Consider the following 21,334-nt stretch of genomic DNA (forward strand, 5'->3'; position numbering starts at 1 on the left):
AAAAAATACACCTTTTAGGCATCTTTTTCTTTCAGTATTTTTTTCTTTGTATTTTTGCTTTGAGTTCAAATTTTATATTATTTCTATATATTTTATAAAAATGTATTAAATATAATATCATTATCACTTGTGAGCACAACAAATCAACTTTTAGTTTTATGTATATATAGGAAAACAAGGTGACTAAAAGGTGCATTTTTAATCTTTAGATAAATACATGTATCACCATAATGAAATGCATAATTTGTTCTGTTACAGTTATTTTTACAGTGTAAATTCAAGATATAAAATGTAAACATTTAAGAAACAATATATAAATTCTTTTTAGCTATTTATACATATATAATTTTTATTTTATGAATATATTTATATATTATATATTTTATCTATATATATTTATAATTATTTTTACAATGTATATGTATTTTAAAATGTAAATTATAAAAATCAATTCAATAAAGAAAATCAAAATAAAATCAAAATAATCAATCAAATTAATTATTATAGTTATTATCATAATTATAAAACTAAATGTGATTTAATATTTAATTATTGTAAATATATTTGTACAATTTAAGTTTTAATATATATTACAAAAATTACACCTTTCAGTCATCTTTTTCTTTCCGTATTTTTCTTTGAGTTAAAATTTTATATTATTTCCAGATATTTTTACATATAAAAAATGTATTGAGTTTTAAAAATAATCTCATTGTCACTTGTGTGCAAAAAAATGTTTACATTATTTTCTTTTGTTATAATTATTACAGTGTAAATGTAAGATATAAAATGTAAAAATATAAGAAATAATATATACTTTCTTTTGAGAAGCAAAAAAATGTATACATATATACACTTTATTTTATATATTTTTATATATTTTATATTTTTTTATTTTTTAAGTATTTTCAAAGTGTAAATAAAAATCTAATATTATTTTATGCATTATATCTCTGTTATAATCAGTTTAAAATTATTATAGTTAGATCATAATTATATAACTAAATGTGATTTAATAATTAATTATTGTAAATATCTTTACACAATTTAAAAGATAATATACAATACAAAAAATACATTAAAGAGCGGTAATATTTCACAGCAAACATATTATTTATTGTTCTCTCATTTAATAGACTGTATTAAAGAGCTGGATTCATTTAGAAAGCATCTGCAGGTCTTCGTGTGCTTACATACTCTTTGTGCAGCAACAATGAACTCTTTGTGTTGAACTAATTTACAAATCTAATTTGACAAGCATGCCGACCCAAATGAAAGCAGCACATAGGAAAGATAAATCCGCCTATCCAGTGATTGCATAACTCCAAAACTTCCGTACACACACATCCATACAAACTCACCCTTAACCCACAACAAGCACCTCTATACTGTGACAGGAGGACACACTGAGATGTGAGGTGTGTTCACTCCTTGTCATCTACAGGCAGACACTATCTAGCTCACTTCACTAATGTAGATGTAGTTACTGAAGATCTGAGCAGAGTGAAGATCCGTGTTCACGTGGCATCGGCGCTCCGTCTCCATGGGAACCGCTAATGCAGAGAGGCAATAGCTTTTAATTGTTTATCAAATGCCAATTAGGCCCAATAAGGAAGTAATAAAAGTGGAAGGGAAGGGTTGGTGGGTTTGTGTTGAACTTGGCTTGAATGTTTGTGAGCAAAAGAGTAAAATAATATGCAAAAATTATACAACTTATGAGACACAGTGGGTTCCAAAAATCTGCAAATGCATCTATTTTGCACTGTTTTAATGTAATACTTTTTGTTGCATATTATCACCAAAAAGTAACTGGTTTTAAGTTAACTATTTAAATGCATCTTTTAGTTATATACTTAATTTTTGTTTGTGTTATTTGACATCAACATTTAAAAAATATTTTTTATTAATATTATTATTTATTGTATATATATATATATATATATATATATGTATGTATAATTTTATTACTATTGCTATATTCATATTTAAAGATAATATATACATAAAGAAAATATATAAATAATATTGTAATTATTGATCAGTGTAAATTCTTTATCAGCATTAATTAAATTCAGTACTACCAATTTTTTTTGTTTGTTTTTTAACATTAACATTTAACAATATATTTTATTTTTTTTATTGTATATATATATATAATTGTATTGCTATTACTATATTCATAAATATATATAAATGATATTTTAAATTGTTGATCAGTATAAATTCTTTATCAGCATAATTTAAATGTAATACTACCTGAAATAATAAAGCTTTATTATTACATAATTATTTTTATTAGTGCGGTTTATTTTTTAATTTGTATTAAACGTTTATGTTTATTATTATTTAAGAATATATAATTTGTTAAATATATATTGTTAAATATTATATTTATTTTTATATTAATGTCATTTTTTATTAGTATAAATTCATTATCAGCATAAAATCAATTAATTAATTACATTTTATTATTATTCTTTAAATTATTTTATATTAGATATATGTTTATATGTCATTTTTTTATTGCTACTATATTGTCACCATAAATTAATTTGTTTTAATTTAAAATTTTAATTGTATCTTTTAGTGATATACATATTTTTTTTGACATCAACGTTTGAAAAATCAACTTTAATAATATTATACATATATATATATAATTTTAGTGTAATTTTTTATTAGCATGAATTAAATACTACCACTTTTTTGTTTTTTAACATTAACATTAAAAAAAATTATTAATTATTGTTATTATTGTTATTATTATTATTATTTATTGCATAGCAAGTATATAATTTTATTGCTATTACTGTATTCATAAATATATCTAATTTATTAGTGTTTTTATTTTTTAATTTGTATTAAATGTTTATATGTTTATTATTATTTAAGAAAATACATTTTGTTAAATATATATTGTTAAATATTATATTTATTTATATATTAATGTCATTTTGTAGTAGTACAAATTCATTATCAGCATAAAATCAATTAATTAATTAAATGTTATTATTATTCTTTAATTTATTTTATATTAGATATATGTTTATATTTTATTGCTACTATATTGTCACCATAAATTAATTGGTTTTAATTTAACAATTTAAATGCATCTTTTAGTCATATACTGGAAAAAATGAATAGAAGGTGCACTTTAATAAATCCAAAAATAAATAAATAAATAAATAATCAAAATTGTGACCTTTTCCCTTTTTTTTCTGTTGTAATCCTTTTTTTCCTTTTTTACAATAAAAAAAAACATTTCATCAAAATATAAAAATATCATATATATACCATGTAAATGTATTTTTACTATTTAAAATATATTTAATAATATTAGTGTTATTAATGTTAGTATTATTTAATGGACCTAACATTAACAAAGACTAATAAATACTCTAACAGATGTACTGCTCATTGATATTTAATGCTTATTGTATATTTGTACCAATATTGTACCTCAACTGTCCGTGAGCATTTTCATCAGAATAATGTTATTTCAAGCAGCCAGATTCTCCAAATTGAATTGAGGACAAGTTAATATATAGTTAATATACAGTCTGTCACTAAACGTCCTGTTCCCGTGGCTCACACTGGCCTTGTGTGTGATTATTCAACCATGACAGTAAAATGAGCAGCATGAAAATCAGCTTTATAAGCAGCTCATCTCAGTGGTCAAACACCTTCAGGTGGTTTTCCTGAATATGTTATTGTTTACTTTTGCTCTTTCGTAATGAGCTCGTTGCTGTCCAAGAGAAACCATTGACATACTACAGAGATCATATACGCTCTATGATTTTTGTCTCTCATGCATGCATCACTTATCCACAGTTAAAATATTGTCTATAAAATATCTGGGTGATTTTAATAGTATTTCAGTAGTGCAGTGAATAAACAACAAGGATAATGAGAATTGCAAGCATTCCCATTTTATGAGATTATTAGCTTCATTAAAATGACTTTTTTCACTTTTGTGTTGTTGTTACTGTACGTACCACACGTGATGGCAGCGTGCGCGCGCCCTCTGGCGGCAGGTGTGAGCACCTGTCCGCTCACGTCATCACGTGTCCGTCACGTGACGCTTACTATCACATGACAAACAGAAGCTGGAATACAGGAAGAGGCGAATCAACACATTTGTTGTTTAGGTAAACGCTTTATTTGTTTCCATTCAAGGCATTTTGTTTGCATTTACTTATACATGACTATGTCGTACCTAAAGATGTACTTAAAACATCGTGTCACATAGTTTCAGATCATGCATTTGAATGAGAATATAACAACATCAACTTTCACATCAACTCATTTATTATGCATGGAAAATGCCGTGTTTATCTGCATGCATGTGTTTGTTTGTGTGCATCATATGCATTGTTTACATGTGTGTGCATTAGAATACGATGTGAAAATGGCCTCAGCGGTGGAGAGGACAGATGATCTGGTGCGAGAGTATCTGATCTATCGCGGTTTCACCAGCACATTAAAATATCTGGACTCAGAGATCAAAGCTGACAAAGAGAAAGGCTTCAGAGTGAGTTTAATGTGTGGATATTTACCTCCACATGTGTGGAGATACATGCATTCATCTGCAGAAGTCTTGTAATTAACATTATACGAGTTTATCTGCATGCAGTGAATGGGTGCCGTCAAAATGAGAGTCCAAACATCTGATAAAAACATCACAAGTAATCCACACCACTCCGGTCCGTCAATTAAATGAGAAGACAAAAGCTAAATCTAATCCATTAAGTCATTTTTATTGATTATCATTCTGACGGCACCCATTCACTGCAGAGGATCCATTGGTGAGACGGTGATGTAATGTTCATTTGTTAAGTCAGATCTCAGGGTTTTGTTGCTTTGTGTTGTATTACAGGTTGACAAGATCATCGATCAGCTTCAGCAGCTGATTCAGAGTTATGATCTGACGGGTCTCAAGGAGTATTGGGCGTATCTGGACCGCAGACTTTTCTCCAGACTGGAAGACGTCTACAGACCCACCGTCAACAAACTGAGGACCAGCTTGTATCGCTTCTATGTCATTCACACTGTTCAGGTACTCGAGAACACGTCCAGCCCATAGCTCACCCACAAATAAAAAGCATTAAAGAAAATAATCCAAAAAATTTGGTAAAAGTAGGTTGTGCGTTTTCATGACATTACACAAGTTTCACTTCTAATTTGGTTGATGTTATGCAAAAAAAGCTGTTATTTCAATGTAGTACTACATTTAACCTATGCTAATAGTGAATATATACAGATTAATAAATAAAATATAAACAAATACAATTGCAACTGATCTACAATTACAAATATCATTAATATATTAATGAATATAATATATATTAATAAAAAATACCTTTAAATAGTAATAAAAGTAACGTAAATTTTTAAAATGCTGTTCATTCATCATATTTGTAATATAGAATAAATTAAAGATTAATAATAACAAAAAGCTATACTATTTCATAGTACTAAGTTTGATTTTATGCTGATAATGAATTTATACTTATCAAAAATGGCATAAAACAGTGTTCATACAAGGTGCTTAAAGTGCTTCAAGAACTGGAATTTGACTTTTTGAAATGCAAGGCTTAGACAACCCTTGAAAATAGCAGTTTTACTGAAGAGGTTCTTGAAAAGTGCTTGAATTATTGAAAAACTGTATCTGTGAAATAAATGTTTAGTTTTTTTCATATTTTATTTTTAATATCTTTTCATGCAATTCAAAAAACATAATACTTTTTTCGATTATTTCAGTTAATTTCATAAAACTAGTGAGCTAAACCAGTAGTAGTACTGACAGTGTCTTGTAAACATGGCTGAAGACGCGAAAAGAGGAACAGATGAACCGAATCAATTGAGTGAGTCATTTACGCTGGGTCCACCCCGATTGATTCAAACTCGCGACTTCCATCATTCATTTCAAGCGATTCACCAGCAAAAAAACTTGCCAAGTTAAAAGATCCATTCATTTTTAAATTTCCACATTGCTTGTAATGATACACGTAATAAATGGTGAAACTGAGCTTTTCGAAAGTCCGAATCAGTTCAACCATTGCCTCGCAAACTGATTCGCTTTTTTCGAAGCGCTCCAATCGGATCGCGTATCGCGAATCATGTGATTCAGTTCAGGAATTCAAATCGCGAATCACGAATCGTTTAATTTAGATCGGGAGTTTGGCGAATCGTTTAGATGGGGCACTTCGCATATCGCGAATCATTTGATTCAGATCGGTACATCAGACAGACCTCGTTGATCGGAACTTCGCAGCGGGTTCGTGAATCATTTCTAGAATTAAGTGATTCTTGATCCGCGTTTCGAGTCCTGACCTGAAATGATGGTCCGCGATCGGGACTTCAGATCGCGAATCATTTGATTCAAATCTGGATTTCAAATCGCGAACCGCGAATCATTTAGATCGGGAGTTCCGAGCGGGTTCGCGAATCATTTGTTTTAGATCGAAGCTTCACATAATGCAAATCATTTGATTTACGTCAGAACTTCTGCAGATCGGAACTTCGGATCGCGAATCATTTGATTCAAATCTGGACTTCAAATCGCGAACCGCGAATCATTTGATTTAAATTAGGAGTTCGGAACTAGTTCGTGAATCATTTGTTTAAGATCGGAACTTCAGAGATGATTCTTGATCCGTGTTTTGAGTCCTGATCTGAAATGATGGTTCGCGAATCATTTTAGAGCGGAGCTTCAAAAAGGGTTCATTTGATTCAGATCCGTGTTTTTTTCGGATTTTTTTTTTTTTTTTTTTTTTTTTTTTTATGAAATAGTAAAAAACATTAAACCATTAAGGCTGTAAAAGAAAAAATAAATAAAGTATACATAAATACAAATCCCTTAAGAAAACTAACCATGTGTTTACATCCATATAGTTAAATATAAAATTAGAATAAAAATGTTATATACCAATAAAAAAACAAAAAGGTTTAAAAGTGTCTAGCCCTGTGTCTGTATTTATTTATTTTTTTGTGATCAGTATAGTTTAGCGGTATGAGACTAATGTCTTGTGTCTCTGCTGTGTTTTAGATGAAAAATCATGAGAAGACGCAGGAGTTTTTCCAGAAGCAGGCGCTGGAGCTGCAGGCTCAGGTGGAGTGGCGCGATTGGTTCGCTCTGCCCTTCATCCCGGCGCCGGAACAGAATCCCACCTTCTCTCCGTATTTCTCCCGACAGTGGGCCGACACCTTCCTGGTGTCCCTGCACAACTTCCTGAGCGTGCTCTTCCAGTGCATGCATATCCAAATGCCTTAATGACAGTCTATTATGGGATGCTCAGCTGTTTAAAAAGCATTAATGTGACACTGATGCATAGAAATGACACTTAATATTCTCATGTACACATTTTGAATGTGCACGTTTTAAATTGAGCTCCTTAACAGCTTCACCCCAGCCTGTGCTCTTGAGCTTCGACAGTGAAGTACAGAGAATCACAACTGTTCAGGAGGACAACGAGCAGCTCAGACAGCAGGTGAGACTTTCAGTGTGAACAAGTTTAGTTAGTATTAATAGAAATATATACTTTATAAATGACAACTAATAATAATTATAATAAAAATGTTAAATAATAATAAAAACTCCTCAGAAATATAAATATATGCTTAATAATGACAAAATAACAATAAAAAAGTGATATTATTTCACGGTAGTACTGCATTTAAAAATGTGCACTAGAGTAAAATATAATTTTAGCTCATGCCTTAGTTTGTAGATGTGTGCAGTCATGCGCTTACATTGGAAACGGAAGTAATTTGGTCAATAAGGTGTCAGTAATATAATATTTCCGTCTGTTTCAGTTATTTGCTCTTCAAGGAGAATCAAGAAAAAAAGACGAGGACATGGTCCATCACAAACTTCCGCCGTACGTCCAGCACATGGACCGACTGGGCGACACTGAGCTGTGAGGAGACTGTAGGACCGCAGTGATCCGTTTTTAACCATTTTACATCATACAGATATTTTAACTTATTATAATGAGACTGACAGAGTTTGATTAGTGAATAAACATTCAATTGAAATGTCCCTTTCTCACTATAGTCTTGATTTGACGTGTTTGTGTCCGTTTGTGTGCATCACTGCTATTCAGATCATCTTGGGATCAGTGCATTTGATTTGTGAAAAAAAGAGTCAAATATGAAATCAAAACTTCACTGTCAGAACATTTCAGCATACATCTGAAACACACATCATGTATTTGCACAAATAATATCTAAATGAGGTGAAAAGGTCATTTCTGCAAGCACTTTATGAAGATTAAATCACATTCTATACAAATCAAACTACAGCGGTTCTTGACAAAAAGCTTCTTTTTCTAATTTACTGGAGAATCAAGACATTGAAACCAGGAACAGGATAAACAGAGGAAGGGAAGTGAGCGGGAGATCAGGTAGTGTGTGTGTGTGCTGCGTGCGTGTGTTTTCAGAAACTTGAGCGATGTTTCGTCTCTTTTTTTTCTCAGAGATCTCGTCTCTAGTCAGAGGAATGTCAACATGACCACACCATCCAGAAACTTCTTCTCCACCTTCCTCCCTCAGACCCGACGGGCCCCCGGGAAAATGGCCCCAGGGCCACAATCCTCGCCCACGCAGGCCTCGCTGGGCCGGAAGGATCCCACTGCTTCTGCACAGGTGCATTAGTCTTATTTTAGTATTTTTCAGATAATGTTAGTTATATATATATATACATATATATATATAAAAGGTTTTTTTTATTATTATGTTGTCATATTTTATTGTGTTAGTTGTATTTTTTTTATTTTTACATAATCAGAATAACCCAACCGCAGTTTGATTGAGATTAATTGAAATGCACACTGAAAAAACATGATTTTTGAAAATTAGTAAGTTAGAAAATTGAATCTGTTTTGAGATATATATTTATGTATAAATATATATTTAGTTAGTTACTGTATAATAACTATGGGTTCATCCATGTTTAGACAAAGGACCCTCATCGACCCAATTTATACTGTGAAAATTTGTGTTATCCAGATGCCTAAAATATTATTTAGAAAATATGTAGTTACATTATTATTTTTTGTAGTCATTATAATACTGTACTGTAAGATATACTAATTGTTTATTGTCTATTTTATTTTATTTTATTTATTTTCATCTTATTTTAAGACACATTTTTATTTATTGTACCCATTATTGTTCTGTACTTAGAGCCAGTATTTAATTAATTAAGTTTTTATTTAATTGTTTTTATTTGAATCAGATTTTTTATTATTTAAGTACATTGTTGTTTTTCTACTCATTGTACTATGCTGGTTTTTGTATTATTTACTAAATTTAATTTTTATTAGATTTGATTAATTGTAATTTTTTAAAATTATTACTTACTTAGTTTTACAATTTTATTTGTTTATTTATTTAATTTTTTTGTTTTTCTTGTAACATTTCCACTTATCACTAGCGATTCCTTGTGGAAAACCACTGATCCAGCAAACTGAGTTTAAACCCTGTTTTTCTGTCCTTCTGAAAATCTGAAAGTTTTTCTATCTGTGATTTTCAGTCAGCGAAAGCAAAAGACTTGCCAGCCACAAAAGACTTGAAGATGCCCACTGTTTCCACGGCGACGGCGGATTTGGCCACAGGTTATCCCCGACAGAGACGACACCAGGACCACGAGAAAGAGAGAAAAGAGCTGCTCTCCAAACACCCACCGCAGGTCTGAGAAAATATCCAGCAGAGTGAACAAAGGCCTCTCTGTCTCTCTCGCTCTCTCTTCCAACACATTTACTGCTTTTCTGTATTTTGCTCCTCACATGACACTGGCGCAGCAGTCGCCACACACTCATTCAGTGCTTTTGGTTCGTGAGGTACAAAGGGATTTCAAAAGTTCTGATCCATAACCCAAATTAGCAACCCAAACAACATTTAACTTTGATCTGAAATAAAAAGAGATACAAGACTGTGTTTTAGACATACAGTATTTTATGAGGCAGTGAACTACTAATCCCCAAAAAATCCAGGTTTAAGGCAAGACACTCGATTCAAAACCACAGTTTTTTCATGCACTGCTCAGTTTTTGAATACATAATGATTAGTCTGAAACAGAAGAAGTCTTTCAGACTAGTGGAAAGAAAACATCCAAAATACACATTTAAGTGCTAACTTTATTGCACTTTGTCTATTTGAATATGTAAATTTAAATTCCAGTCTGTATCTTTAAAAGTTTTTAAATCCATTTTAGCAGCACTTACAAACACCAAACTTAGCAGTTTTATTACTATCTATATTCTGAAGGTTTTTTACTGAAAGGTTTGTTCATATGTTATTCACACTAATTTATACAACATTTTATATCAGAAAACATGGTGAAATTGCATGGATTTAAAGGTTGTGAGGTTTTTCCTCCACTGCAGCAGCACTTATATACACCAAACTTAGCAGTTTTATTTCTATCTATATTCTGAAGGTTTTTACTGAAGGGTTTGTTCAGAAATCATTCACACTAATTTACACAACATTTTAAATCTAAAAACGGTGAAAATGCATTGATTTAAAGTACAGGAAGTTGTTTTTCCACTTAAGCAGCATGTACTGTACATACACCAAACTTAGCAGTTTTATTCCTGTCTATATTCTGAAGTTTTTTACTGAAGCGTTCATTCTTATATCATTCACAGTGGTTTATACAACATTTTATGTCTAAAAACATGGTGAAAATGCATAAATTTAAAGAACGGGAGTTTGTTTCTCCACTACAGCAGCATGTACATACACCAAACTTAGCAGTTTTTTTCCTATCTATATTCTGAAGGTTTTTGCTGAAGGGTTTGTTCATATATCATTTACTTGATTTTTTACAACATTTTATATCTAATAACATGCTGAAAATGCATAGATTTAAAGTTCAGGAGTTTGTTTCTCCACTTTAGCAGCACATACATACACCCAAACTTACAGTTTTATTCCTATCTGTATTCTGAAGGTTTTTACTGAAGGGTTTGTTCATATATCATTCACTTGATTTTTTTTTTTTGTACAATATTTTATTCTTAAAAGCATGGCGAAAATGTCTTTTTTCTGTCTGTTGACAATATTTTCTGATTCATGGAGTGATAAAAAGAGATATCCAAAATCCCCTCTATAAAAACCTTCAATCCTTAACAATCAATTCAAAAGAATTTTGAACCTGACTTTATCTGATATTCACATTCATTTTCTGGAAATAACATGCTTTAGTAAGGGTTAAAATCTACCATGACTTTTATCAATTATTCACTTCATTTAAGATTTTAAAAAACAAATCCTCTGAATGTTATGTTTTACCATATTGGCCTCAATGTGCAAATCAGTGCATCAATTATTTAATTAGATATTATTAATTATTGATTAGATAATGCATTATTTGAATATTTAAACATAACATTTCAGAAACTTGTAATGCAAAACTGTTGTCTTAATGTACTTTGATTAATCAACTGAGGACGGTATGGTTATATCTATTAGTTTGTCAGTTAAAATGTAGTGTCTTGCATTTAGCAATATACAGGTTTTACATGAACACTGGTGCAATATAATGGTAGCAACTTCCATAATTAATGCATTAACTAACATTGAGAAATACATTTGTTACTGTATTTAACATTAAGATTAATACATGCTTTCTAATAAAATATATTTGTAGATTATTTCAAAATATTCAGATATATATACAATTATATAAGAGGTTTGGGAGCGCAGAAAGAACTTTTAAGTCATTTGCAGTGCATCATTTGAGTGGGTGGTCACTGCTATTATTATTTTAGTTTGGATATTAAACGCGTTGAAATCCCGCTTACTTCATTGTACAGGTGTGTCTGAAATGTTTGGAATGCATTATTGTGTTTCTGATCTCCACAGAGTTCGGAGAAGAAAAACGATTCAGATTCAGATGCTCAGACCGAAGCTTTTCCAGAGCAAACAGACTCCACCAATCAGACACGAGTTGGAGAAGTGGCCGGAGCTGCAGTGGAGCAGCCCTTCATTAAGCTGAGTCAGGAGGAGTATGGAGAGCACCACTCATCCATCATGCACTGCAGGTGTGCACAGTCAACATTAAATATAGCTGCAGCAAAACAATCATACTTTAGTTTTTCTTAATCATTGTTCTTTGACTTTTTTGTGTTTTGTGAATCTTTGTGTTTTCAGGGTGGACTGCTCAGGCAGGAGAGTGGCCAGTCTGGATGTGGACGGGGTGGTGAAGGTTTGGGCCTTCAATCCCATCATGCAAACCAAAGCCACTATCATGTCTAAGTCCCCGCTGCTCTCTCTGGAATGGGCGGCCAAACCCGACAGATTGGTAAATCATAGCACTGTTCATGAGTAAACACTGATAAATAGATTTAGATAAATAGACTCAGATATGAACCCCGTGATGCATGTTGCATTTTTCAGTCATGCACTTTAACATGTTTGCATATTTAAGCTGTAAATGTTTCTATTAAAAACAATATCAAACTACCAAAATTTTGGGGTCGATGAGATCTTTTAATGTTTTTGAAAGTCGTCTCTTCTGCACACCAAGGCTGCATTTATTTAATCAAAAATACAGTAAAAACAGTAATTTTATGACATATTATTACAATTTAAAATAATAGATTTTGGTTTGAATCTGTGTTATTCTAGTATCATTGAGATACTATTATAGTTTTAGTTAAAATTTTGAATTAAATATTTTATTTTCTGTTTTTCACGAAGTTTTGTTAATGTTTAGTCATTTTATGTTTTTTTTATCTTTATTATTATTATTTAAAGAAAAGATCTCTATATGTTTTATTTTTCTGTTCATTTAAGTTTATTTAGTTTTAACTCTTATTTAAGTAACACTTTTTTGTTTTAGTTGTACTGTATCAAATACTGTATTTTAGTTATTCCTGTGATCAAAGCTGAATTTTTAGCATCATTACTCCAGTCTTCAGTGTCACATGATCTTTCAGAAATCAATCTAATATGCTGATTTGCTGCTGAAGAAACATTTATGATTATTATCAACATAGAAAACAGTTGTGCTGCTGAAATGTCTGTGGAAACTGAGATAGTTTATTTTCACAGATGAATAGAAATAAAAAAAAAACAGCATTTATTTAAAACAGAAATCATTTGTAAAATTACAAATATCTTTACTGTGACTTTTGATCAATTTAATGCATCCTTGTTGAATAAAATTTTAAAACTTTTCTGAACAGTAATGTGATTTCATATTTTAAAATTCAATAATAAATACTATACAAAATAGTATTTGCACAGTTTCATTGATTTATGTAATTTTACCCCTATAGCTTTTGCTTGGCAGTGGCGTCGGCACAGTAAAACTTTACGACACGGATGCCAAAAAGAACCTGTATGAGATGTCAATAGATGACATCCATCCACGGTGAGTCCTCGCATTTACCCCTTATGCACCAGGATTTTGCTTTCATACAGTTTCTGTTTTTTTAAAAAGTAGTAGTAGTAGTAGATTTCTGTTCCATTCTGAGTTTTTGTGTTTGTGTTCAGGATTCTGTCGCTGGCCTGCAGTCCGAGCGGAACGTCGTTTGTTTGCTCCGCCGCGGCTCAAGCTGCTCATTCTGGTATCGTGACGGAGGGCGACGCACGCATTTCGGCTCCCGTATCCGGACAGCTGCTGCTGTGGGACACCAAAACTGTCAAACAGCAGGTACTGGAGACACAAACGACACCAATACAGAAATGCAATGACTGAAAACTATATTAAATAATGTTTCTTTTGTTGCGTGTAGCTGCAGTTTGCACTGGAGCCGGGGCCAGTCGCCATAAACTGCACAGCGTTTAACCACAACGGAAACCTGCTAGTGACCGGAGCCGCAGACGGGATGATACGACTGTTCGGTGAACTAAGACGCAGATTTACTTGCATTTATTTCTATAGTGCCTTATGTTTCAAAGCAGTGTTACTGTTGTAAATTGAATAAATTATGTGTAATTATTTAGTACAATACCGTTCTCATCCAATAGTGTCAGTGCAGTTAAACTGATAATATTTCTAAATATGAATTGTGCATGCTGAAAGTGTTTGTTTCTGCTGCGTTTCTCTGCAGACATGCAGCGTTATGAGAGCGCGTTGAGCTGGAAGGCTCATGATGGTGAAGTGTACAGCGTAGAGTTCAGCTACGATGAGAACACCGTCTTCAGCATCGGAGAGGACGGAAAGGTGACTGGAGTTTTTGTATTCTTTGCAAGAAAATCTACAGTTAAGAGTGGATTAATCACTAAACGTCATGTTGGTTGTTGTCAGTTTGTTCAGTGGAATATCCACCGCTGTGGTGTAAAACAGTCGGAGTACTCGCTATCCCAGGATGCCGTGGGGCCGTTTGTCCTGTCGGGTTACAGCGGCTATAAACAGGTTCAGGTTCCACGCGGTCGACTCTTCGCTTTCGACTCTGAGGGCCAACATGTTATTACCTGCTCCAGCAGCGGAGGAGTTATCTATCGGGTAAAAACACAATTACCAACCACTCACATCTCACAAAGGAGTCTGGTTCATTTAGGAACTCTTTCTGTGTTTTGTTTTTTTTTTTTTGTTCTGTTTTTGTCTCTTTATGAATCAGTGTTGCAAAAGTACACATTTTGTTCTCATTCAATAGTGTCACTGCAGTTAATTTGTTAATATTTGATAATATCATAAAATATTATAGTATTTATAATATGTTAACTAAAATAAAATTTAAAACAATGAAAAATGCCGCCTTTACAACTAGCTGAATTACAATATAAATTTCTTTTTAAGTTAAAGTACTAAAATAACTAAAACTGAAATAAAAATGCATAAAATCTATATAGACACATTAAAAATAACGAACTATGCAAATACTAGTATTTATTATTGAACTATCGTGGTATCATTGTATTAGTTTTTATTTTAATGAGTCTATATAGATTTTATTCATTTTTAATTTCAGTTTTAGTTATTTTAGTACTTCAACTTAATTTTTATTTTATTTCATTTTAAAGGCAGCATTTTATTTCATTTTAATTTTATTTCAGTTAACATTTATTTAAATGTTGGTTTTTATGAAGTTTGTTGCTATTAGTCTATTTAGTTTTTATTAAATTTATTTCATTTTTTGTTTTTATTTTAAAATTAAACCAAACAAAAAAAAGCTGAAATAAAATAGGTTAATAGGTTAATATTTATTTTATTTTAGTTTAGTTTTTATATTTTGTTTTTCTGATTTGATTAGTTTTTTAAAATATATCTTTCTAGTTTTTATTAAGTATTATTTGAAATGTAATATTTTAATTAGTTATTTGAGTAGCTATTTATAAACACTTAAGCCTAAACTAAACAAAAATGAGAGATGCTGCCTTGGCAACGATAGCTGTAATAAAATATGTTTATATATATATATATATATATATATATATATATATATATATACACATATAATTTTATTTCACTTGACATTCATTTTAGTTCAAGTATCAAACATGTTTATTTATGGTTTAGTTTTAATGTTATGTTCTAACCTCATATCTTCTCTCCTCTCTTCTAGTTGAATAAGGCGGACACAGGTCTGGAAAGCGTCTTGTCTCTTGGCGGTCATAAAGCGCCCGTTGTGACGGTTGATTGGTGCTCAGCGATGGACTGCGGCACCTGTCTCACTGCATCTATGGACGGCAAGATCAAACTCAGCACGCTGCTCGCTCAGAAACCCTGAGCTCCCAAATCAAGTAGAGCTGATCTGTAATGAGCCAGTGAGGAAAATGATGACGACTGAAGCAGAATCTCTGCTAACGTTTAAATCACATGATGTCTTATGAAGCAATCATCCCTGATAAGTGACCATTAGAATATCAAAACAATGTTACTGATTCAAAGACAACTAATCTACATTTCCACTAAATGATAAAACAGACCATACACATCCAGGGAGTAATGACGTATTATATTTTTCACAAAGGATTTATGTTTCTGTGTGAGTTAGTGATGTCTGAGCGTATGAGGAGGAATGTTACTTGAGAAAGAACAAATGAATGATGAACAAATGTTTAGTCAGGTCAGCGAGGAAGGGCATTAGCTTCACATTATTGCTTCTGTTCTTCTAAGATGGTGTTTATTTCTTACTTCTGGAACTATAAAATGCAGCTTAGCCAAGTATTTGAATGATGTTCATACATTTTTTTGCATCCTGTTGTACAATAAAAACAAATATGATCCACAGAAGTCCTGTTTGTCATTTAAAGTGTGGTTTTGAGGTCCTCGGTTAAATTACAAATACAAGGAAAAACAATATCTGATATTTGATCAATTCATTTGGTGTTCACAGTAATACAATTACAATTGTAATACAATAACAATACAGTAACTAGATGAGTAAAGTTTGAGAACAAACTTTAAGTTGGCTTGAGAAAGCCTAGCCTGAAAGTTTGAAGCAGTTGTAAAAGTATGAAAGCAGCTAGCATGATTTAACACATTGCTTACATGATTTAACATGTTGTTAGCATGTTTTAGCATGATTAGCTTGTTCCTTGTATTTTTATAGGCTGATTACAATGTTGTTAGCATAATTAGCAAATTACTAGAATGTTGTTAGCATGATTAGCAAGTTACCAGCATGTTGCTACCATGTTTCTAACATGATTAGCATGTTACTTGCATGTTGTTAACACGATTAGCATTATATTAGCATGTTGTTAGCATGTTTCTAACATGATTAGCATGCTGCTAGCATGATTAGCAAGTTACTAGCATGTTGCTAGCATGATTAGCATGTTACTAGCGTGCTGTTAGCATGTTTCCGGTATGATTAGCATGCAACTAGCATGTTGCTAGCATTATTACCAAGTTACTAGCATGTTGTTAGCATCATTAACAATTTACTAGCATGCTGTTAGCACGATTAACAAGTTACTAGCATGTTGCTAACACGATTAGCATGAAGCATGTTACAAGGCTTCACATAGTTTCTCAAGCCAACTTAATAAAATTACAATTGTAAAGTCTCTTAAGACTGGTTAAAAGAAAAATAGAAACTTAAATGACTTATTATGAAGTATAAATGTCTGTTATCTGGAGCTGTTACCGTCAGCTTTTTAAGTGCGGATTTTTTTTTTTTTTCACGTGGTGTTGTTTTGAAGTTGTGTGACCTTTAGTTTTTTTAACGCTTTAAATAGCTGGTAAAACAAACCGAATTGTAATTTATTTATTTAGCGAAAATTTTCGCCTCGACGTTGTACTTCCGGGCGCGACCAGGAAACTTCGCGCCCATTTTTAAAAAAATCAGCTCTCGCGGTCAAATCCGTAAACTCAACTGTCATTCTGATCACAGTTTACTGGCAAAAGCCGTAACGGACGTATTTACCTCAGAAAACCAAACTATCTTATGTATTTCACGGAACGAGTCACAAACGAGTATTTTATGAGACCTTTGCATCCTTTGAAGCTTTAAATCAAGAGCACACGGCCATTAAAGGATCAAGAGCAAATAGGACATCTTTAAGTGGATGGAAAAAGAAAGGCCATACAGTTTTATAACAACGTCAAGGTGAGCAAAACATGTCTGAATTTTTTCATTTTTCAAGTTAAATTATATTGAAAAAAATTACTAAGAACTGGCCCATGAAGAGAAACTCGATAAATACTTAATCATTCATCTTTTTAAAGATATCTAATCACATAAATCCAATCATCTTATAACGAACTGTAGGAAAACACACGTAAATCTTTCATTTATGTTCAAGATCTTTTAATGTTAGCTGTTAGCTGTTAAATATGAGTGGAAAATAAATAAATGTATTTAAAAATCTCTCTTTTAGATCTGCCCAATTCATCCTGTCTGAAACCAGCAACACCAGGGTGAGTAAAAATGATTGAACTTTTATTTTTTTCCTTGTTAAGGGTTAGCCCTAACCCTTACAAAAAATTAAACATGGTTTAATTATAGTAACATGTTTTTTGGTGCATTGTTTGCCATTTGTATAACCATAGTTTTACTACAAATACCATGGTTAAACTATGGTTAGTGTAGCAAGACCATCGTTAATTAATTTGTGGTTAGCATGGTTTAACTATAGTAACCATGTTTTGTTTTTTTTTGGTTTTATCAGTAGCAAAACCATGGTTAATTTTCGTAAGTGTAGTTAAATTATACCTAAATCAAGAAAGAAGTGACCCATGAACAGACACTTAATACATACTCCATCATTCACCTTTTTAATGAAATCCATTCACAGAATCACATGTAGTAACTTCATTGACATGAACAACTAGTCACAAAAGGTGTGTTTATGATGTTTTATGATTTTATGAGATGCAATTACTGTTTTTGTTGTCTTCCATTAAATATGGATGGGAAAAAAATCTGACCAAAAAATTCTGGCCAAAACTAGTTAAGCACTACTTGACGGTAGGTTCGCTGATGGTAAAAATTTGAACCAACTGATTCATTTCTAAAACAACCAATCGGTTCAATCACAGCAGTACATGCGTACATCGTTGAGGGCCGTGTCGTCTCCAACTCCTTGCGGCTGCTCCACCATCGTCTCAATGCCACAGATTCCTTTTCCTCCACACGTCTCGCTCCAGTCGCCCCATTCACCCCACGACGTCCCAGATCCCTGTAGCATTTCTGTATTTCCAGTGCAGTTAAACCTGGAAATTCAGATGGGACCATACAGTGATCACAACCAGAGCTAGCCTATGAGATAATAGTCCAGCTCTCAATGTTAAATAACTCTAGACGCTTGACCAGGTCACTTCATATCCGTGTCAGATGAGCCTCATGCAGTGACATGTTTATACAGCTTGTTGAATCCTGCTGCTTTAGTAAAACTGGTTTTAGAAGTTAAGTAAGTTCACCTGATATTGTTTGCGGCCGTGTCGTCCCAGGTCCCTTGGTAGGTTTCCACTCTCATCTGAAAAGATGTTAGAAATCCACTGGAGCACCATTTGATATCTGACCATTTTCCCCAGCTAAGGAAAGAACGTGATAAGGAACATTAGTAGTATAAGCAGTTATCTATTAGTTCAATAAAACAAAAAACTTTGATGCCGGCTCTGTTCCAAAACCTGTGCTGTCTTGCGGTCTACTGTGTACATAGGCTGAATCTTAACTGAAATGATTTGAAGTGCTCTACATAGACATCAACTCTGTCCTAAGATGCTCTCTATATAGGCAGCTCACTAAGTTTTGGAATAGAGCCTCTGTATTATGTCTAATTCAAGCTCTTCACCTTCCTACGTCGGACTGAACTGTGGCGTAGTCCTCGTATGGGCCCGATGAGCCTTTAGACGGGTTGATGCAGTGAAGACGAATCCCATTGAGCGCTGTGTTATCACCAACCAGCAGAGATTCCCACATACCTGCAACCTTCAGAAAAACAACAGCATGCGCTGTACTAATAACTTAACGCTTTCAGACTGAGCAGTTTTATTTTTTATTAAAAAAAAATGTATATATATATTAACTTAAATAAACATTGTCATGTGTAAAAAAAAAAAAAAACATTGTTATACTTGCAGCTAACATTTCCAATTTTTAGGTATTCAAATGACAAAAATTAGAAATAACTAAATGCTAATTAAAGTAATAAATATTAAAAACTAAACAGACATATAAAAAATGAATGAACTGACAAAAATACACAACAAAATTATTAAAACGTAATATAAAATTAAAATGAAAACTGAAAACATAAAAATAAAAATATAAATAAATACCATAACACTATATGATAATAAAATGACACTGGTTTAGAGCTGCGTGATAGTTGAGTTTGATATATTGTTTATGTTTATGTTAATTGAAACTGTCAATTGCATCAGTTTAAATACTGAGGATTTTAAAATCTAAAAAGAAAAAGGTTCAAATGTAGCAAAATATGAAAATAGGAAATTAAAAAAAAAAAAACATTGTGTTGTTGTGACAATCCTAATTACTATTCAATGCTGTGTATCAGTGCCATGATTAAAATTTCACATTTCGGACTTATAATTTTGATTATATCGCACACATAATAATATCATATAGTGTGCAACTGTAGAATATACTAATAAATGTTAACATTAACTAGTAGTCTGCATGACTTAAATTGGATGAGCTGAAAAACAATTAACTTAATAATAATCACTTATGACCAGACTAATCATCCAAAATAAGATCTGGAACATAAATTAAGAAAGTAAATATGACCCATACAAATAAAGATCATTTTAGATGTTTAATTACTATTTAGAGCATTGGGATCGCTAGAAGAGGGTTTAATGAACTCGTTTTTGTGAAAACCTCAATTTTGACCGAAACTGATATTTTTCACTTCTTTTGCCTGTAGCTCAAATTAGACTTTGGACATTCCGACTCATTTTGCCAGCACGGGTCACAAATAGTCAGTTTTGTTTTCAAGTGGAGTTGGTTACCAACCACTGAACCTCACTCTACTGTGTACTGGTGATAGTTACTCACCTTAAGACTAAAGCCTGTGGCGTACATTCCAGTCGGACACATTTCCTTCTGACCCCATGATCCCCATCTCATCCCGTTATGGACCGTCAGAAAAGATCTGAAAGGTCTGCTGATGGTTCGCTCGAAGCGTCCTCCTGCGATCACATACTGCCCAAAAACAGCCAGTAGTAAAATCACCGTCAGAGGAAGAAACTTGTACATGGTTTGAGAGCCGTTCTGATGTCTCTTGCTGGAGATCAGAATAGACAAGCGTGTGTGTGTTTGTTGGTTCATCACAGAGCTCAGTGTAGGACGTTGACCTTTTCCCAACAGCTGGATCCAAGTCCATCCAGCACAGCAAACAGAACCTCCCTCCAAAAGCAAATAGAATGAGAATATAAACCGATCAGTGGTTCAAGACGTCAGATTTGATCAATATTATGATACTCTGGTTCAAGACAAAGCAATCAGATAGTTATGCCAAACTAAAATGATTGTGGCACAGAAATTTAGATATTAAAGTCAGTGACCTGCATGTAAACACACAATAACACAAACAATTTTATTTTCAAAAAAATCTTTTTAATTTGTTGCTGCTCCTTAACCTAATGTAAGAATTCTTAGCAAAGCTTTAACTAGTCTTATTGTTTAGAATTACTCAGCCCATTACCTTCCCACTTCTGAGCGAACTGAGGAGTAGTCTTCATGTAATTTCAATGAGGCTCTCAATGGGTTGGTACAGTGAAGACGAATCCCATTGAGTCCTGTGTTATCCTTATGACCAGAGGACAGTCTATGCACCTTAAAAACAACATCAACAATCATCATTCTGAAAGGGAGAGCCACAAGCGATATTTTAGAGTTAACTCGAACCCATCTCATAGTAACATCTTAATGTTCTTTAGTATAAGCAGGTGCTGAAATCT

At 32.4% G+C, this 21,334-nt stretch overlaps 3 protein-coding genes across 4 annotated transcripts in view; 1 reads left to right on the forward strand and 2 right to left on the reverse strand.

Moving 5' to 3' along the window:
• The window catches only part of LOC127152320 (vitelline membrane outer layer protein 1-like), a 232,385-nt gene that overhangs the window by 196,653 nt on the left and 14,398 nt on the right, over window positions 1-21,334 (reverse strand). The gene's annotated exons all lie outside the window — the stretch shown is intronic.
• Window positions 4,046-16,192, forward strand: wdr91 (WD repeat domain 91). Its single transcript, XM_051092903.1, has 16 exons — window positions 4,046-4,148; window positions 4,395-4,531; window positions 4,877-5,056; window positions 7,049-7,255; window positions 7,407-7,490; window positions 7,816-7,919; window positions 8,478-8,646; window positions 9,536-9,691; window positions 11,872-12,050; window positions 12,160-12,310; window positions 13,290-13,384; window positions 13,507-13,666; window positions 13,749-13,857; window positions 14,067-14,179; window positions 14,264-14,461; window positions 15,522-16,192. The coding sequence occupies exons 2-16, from the start codon at window positions 4,409-4,411 to the stop codon at window positions 15,684-15,686; spliced, it is 2,193 nt and encodes a 730-aa protein (XP_050948860.1). The 5' UTR covers window positions 4,046-4,148; window positions 4,395-4,408; the 3' UTR covers window positions 15,687-16,192.
• Window positions 18,166-20,728, reverse strand: LOC127152319 (vitelline membrane outer layer protein 1-like). The gene is made up of 4 exons (XM_051092918.1): window positions 20,430-20,728; window positions 19,201-19,337; window positions 18,827-18,940; window positions 18,166-18,619 (listed from the first exon to the last, which is right to left on the reverse strand). Exons 1-4 carry the CDS (start codon window positions 20,700-20,702, stop codon window positions 18,436-18,438), a joined length of 708 nt encoding a protein of 235 aa, XP_050948875.1. The 5' UTR covers window positions 20,703-20,728; the 3' UTR covers window positions 18,166-18,435.

This window comes from Labeo rohita, chromosome 21 (assembly GCF_022985175.1).
Source record: "Labeo rohita strain BAU-BD-2019 chromosome 21, IGBB_LRoh.1.0, whole genome shotgun sequence".
NCBI lineage: Eukaryota > Metazoa > Chordata > Actinopteri > Cypriniformes > Cyprinidae > Labeo > Labeo rohita.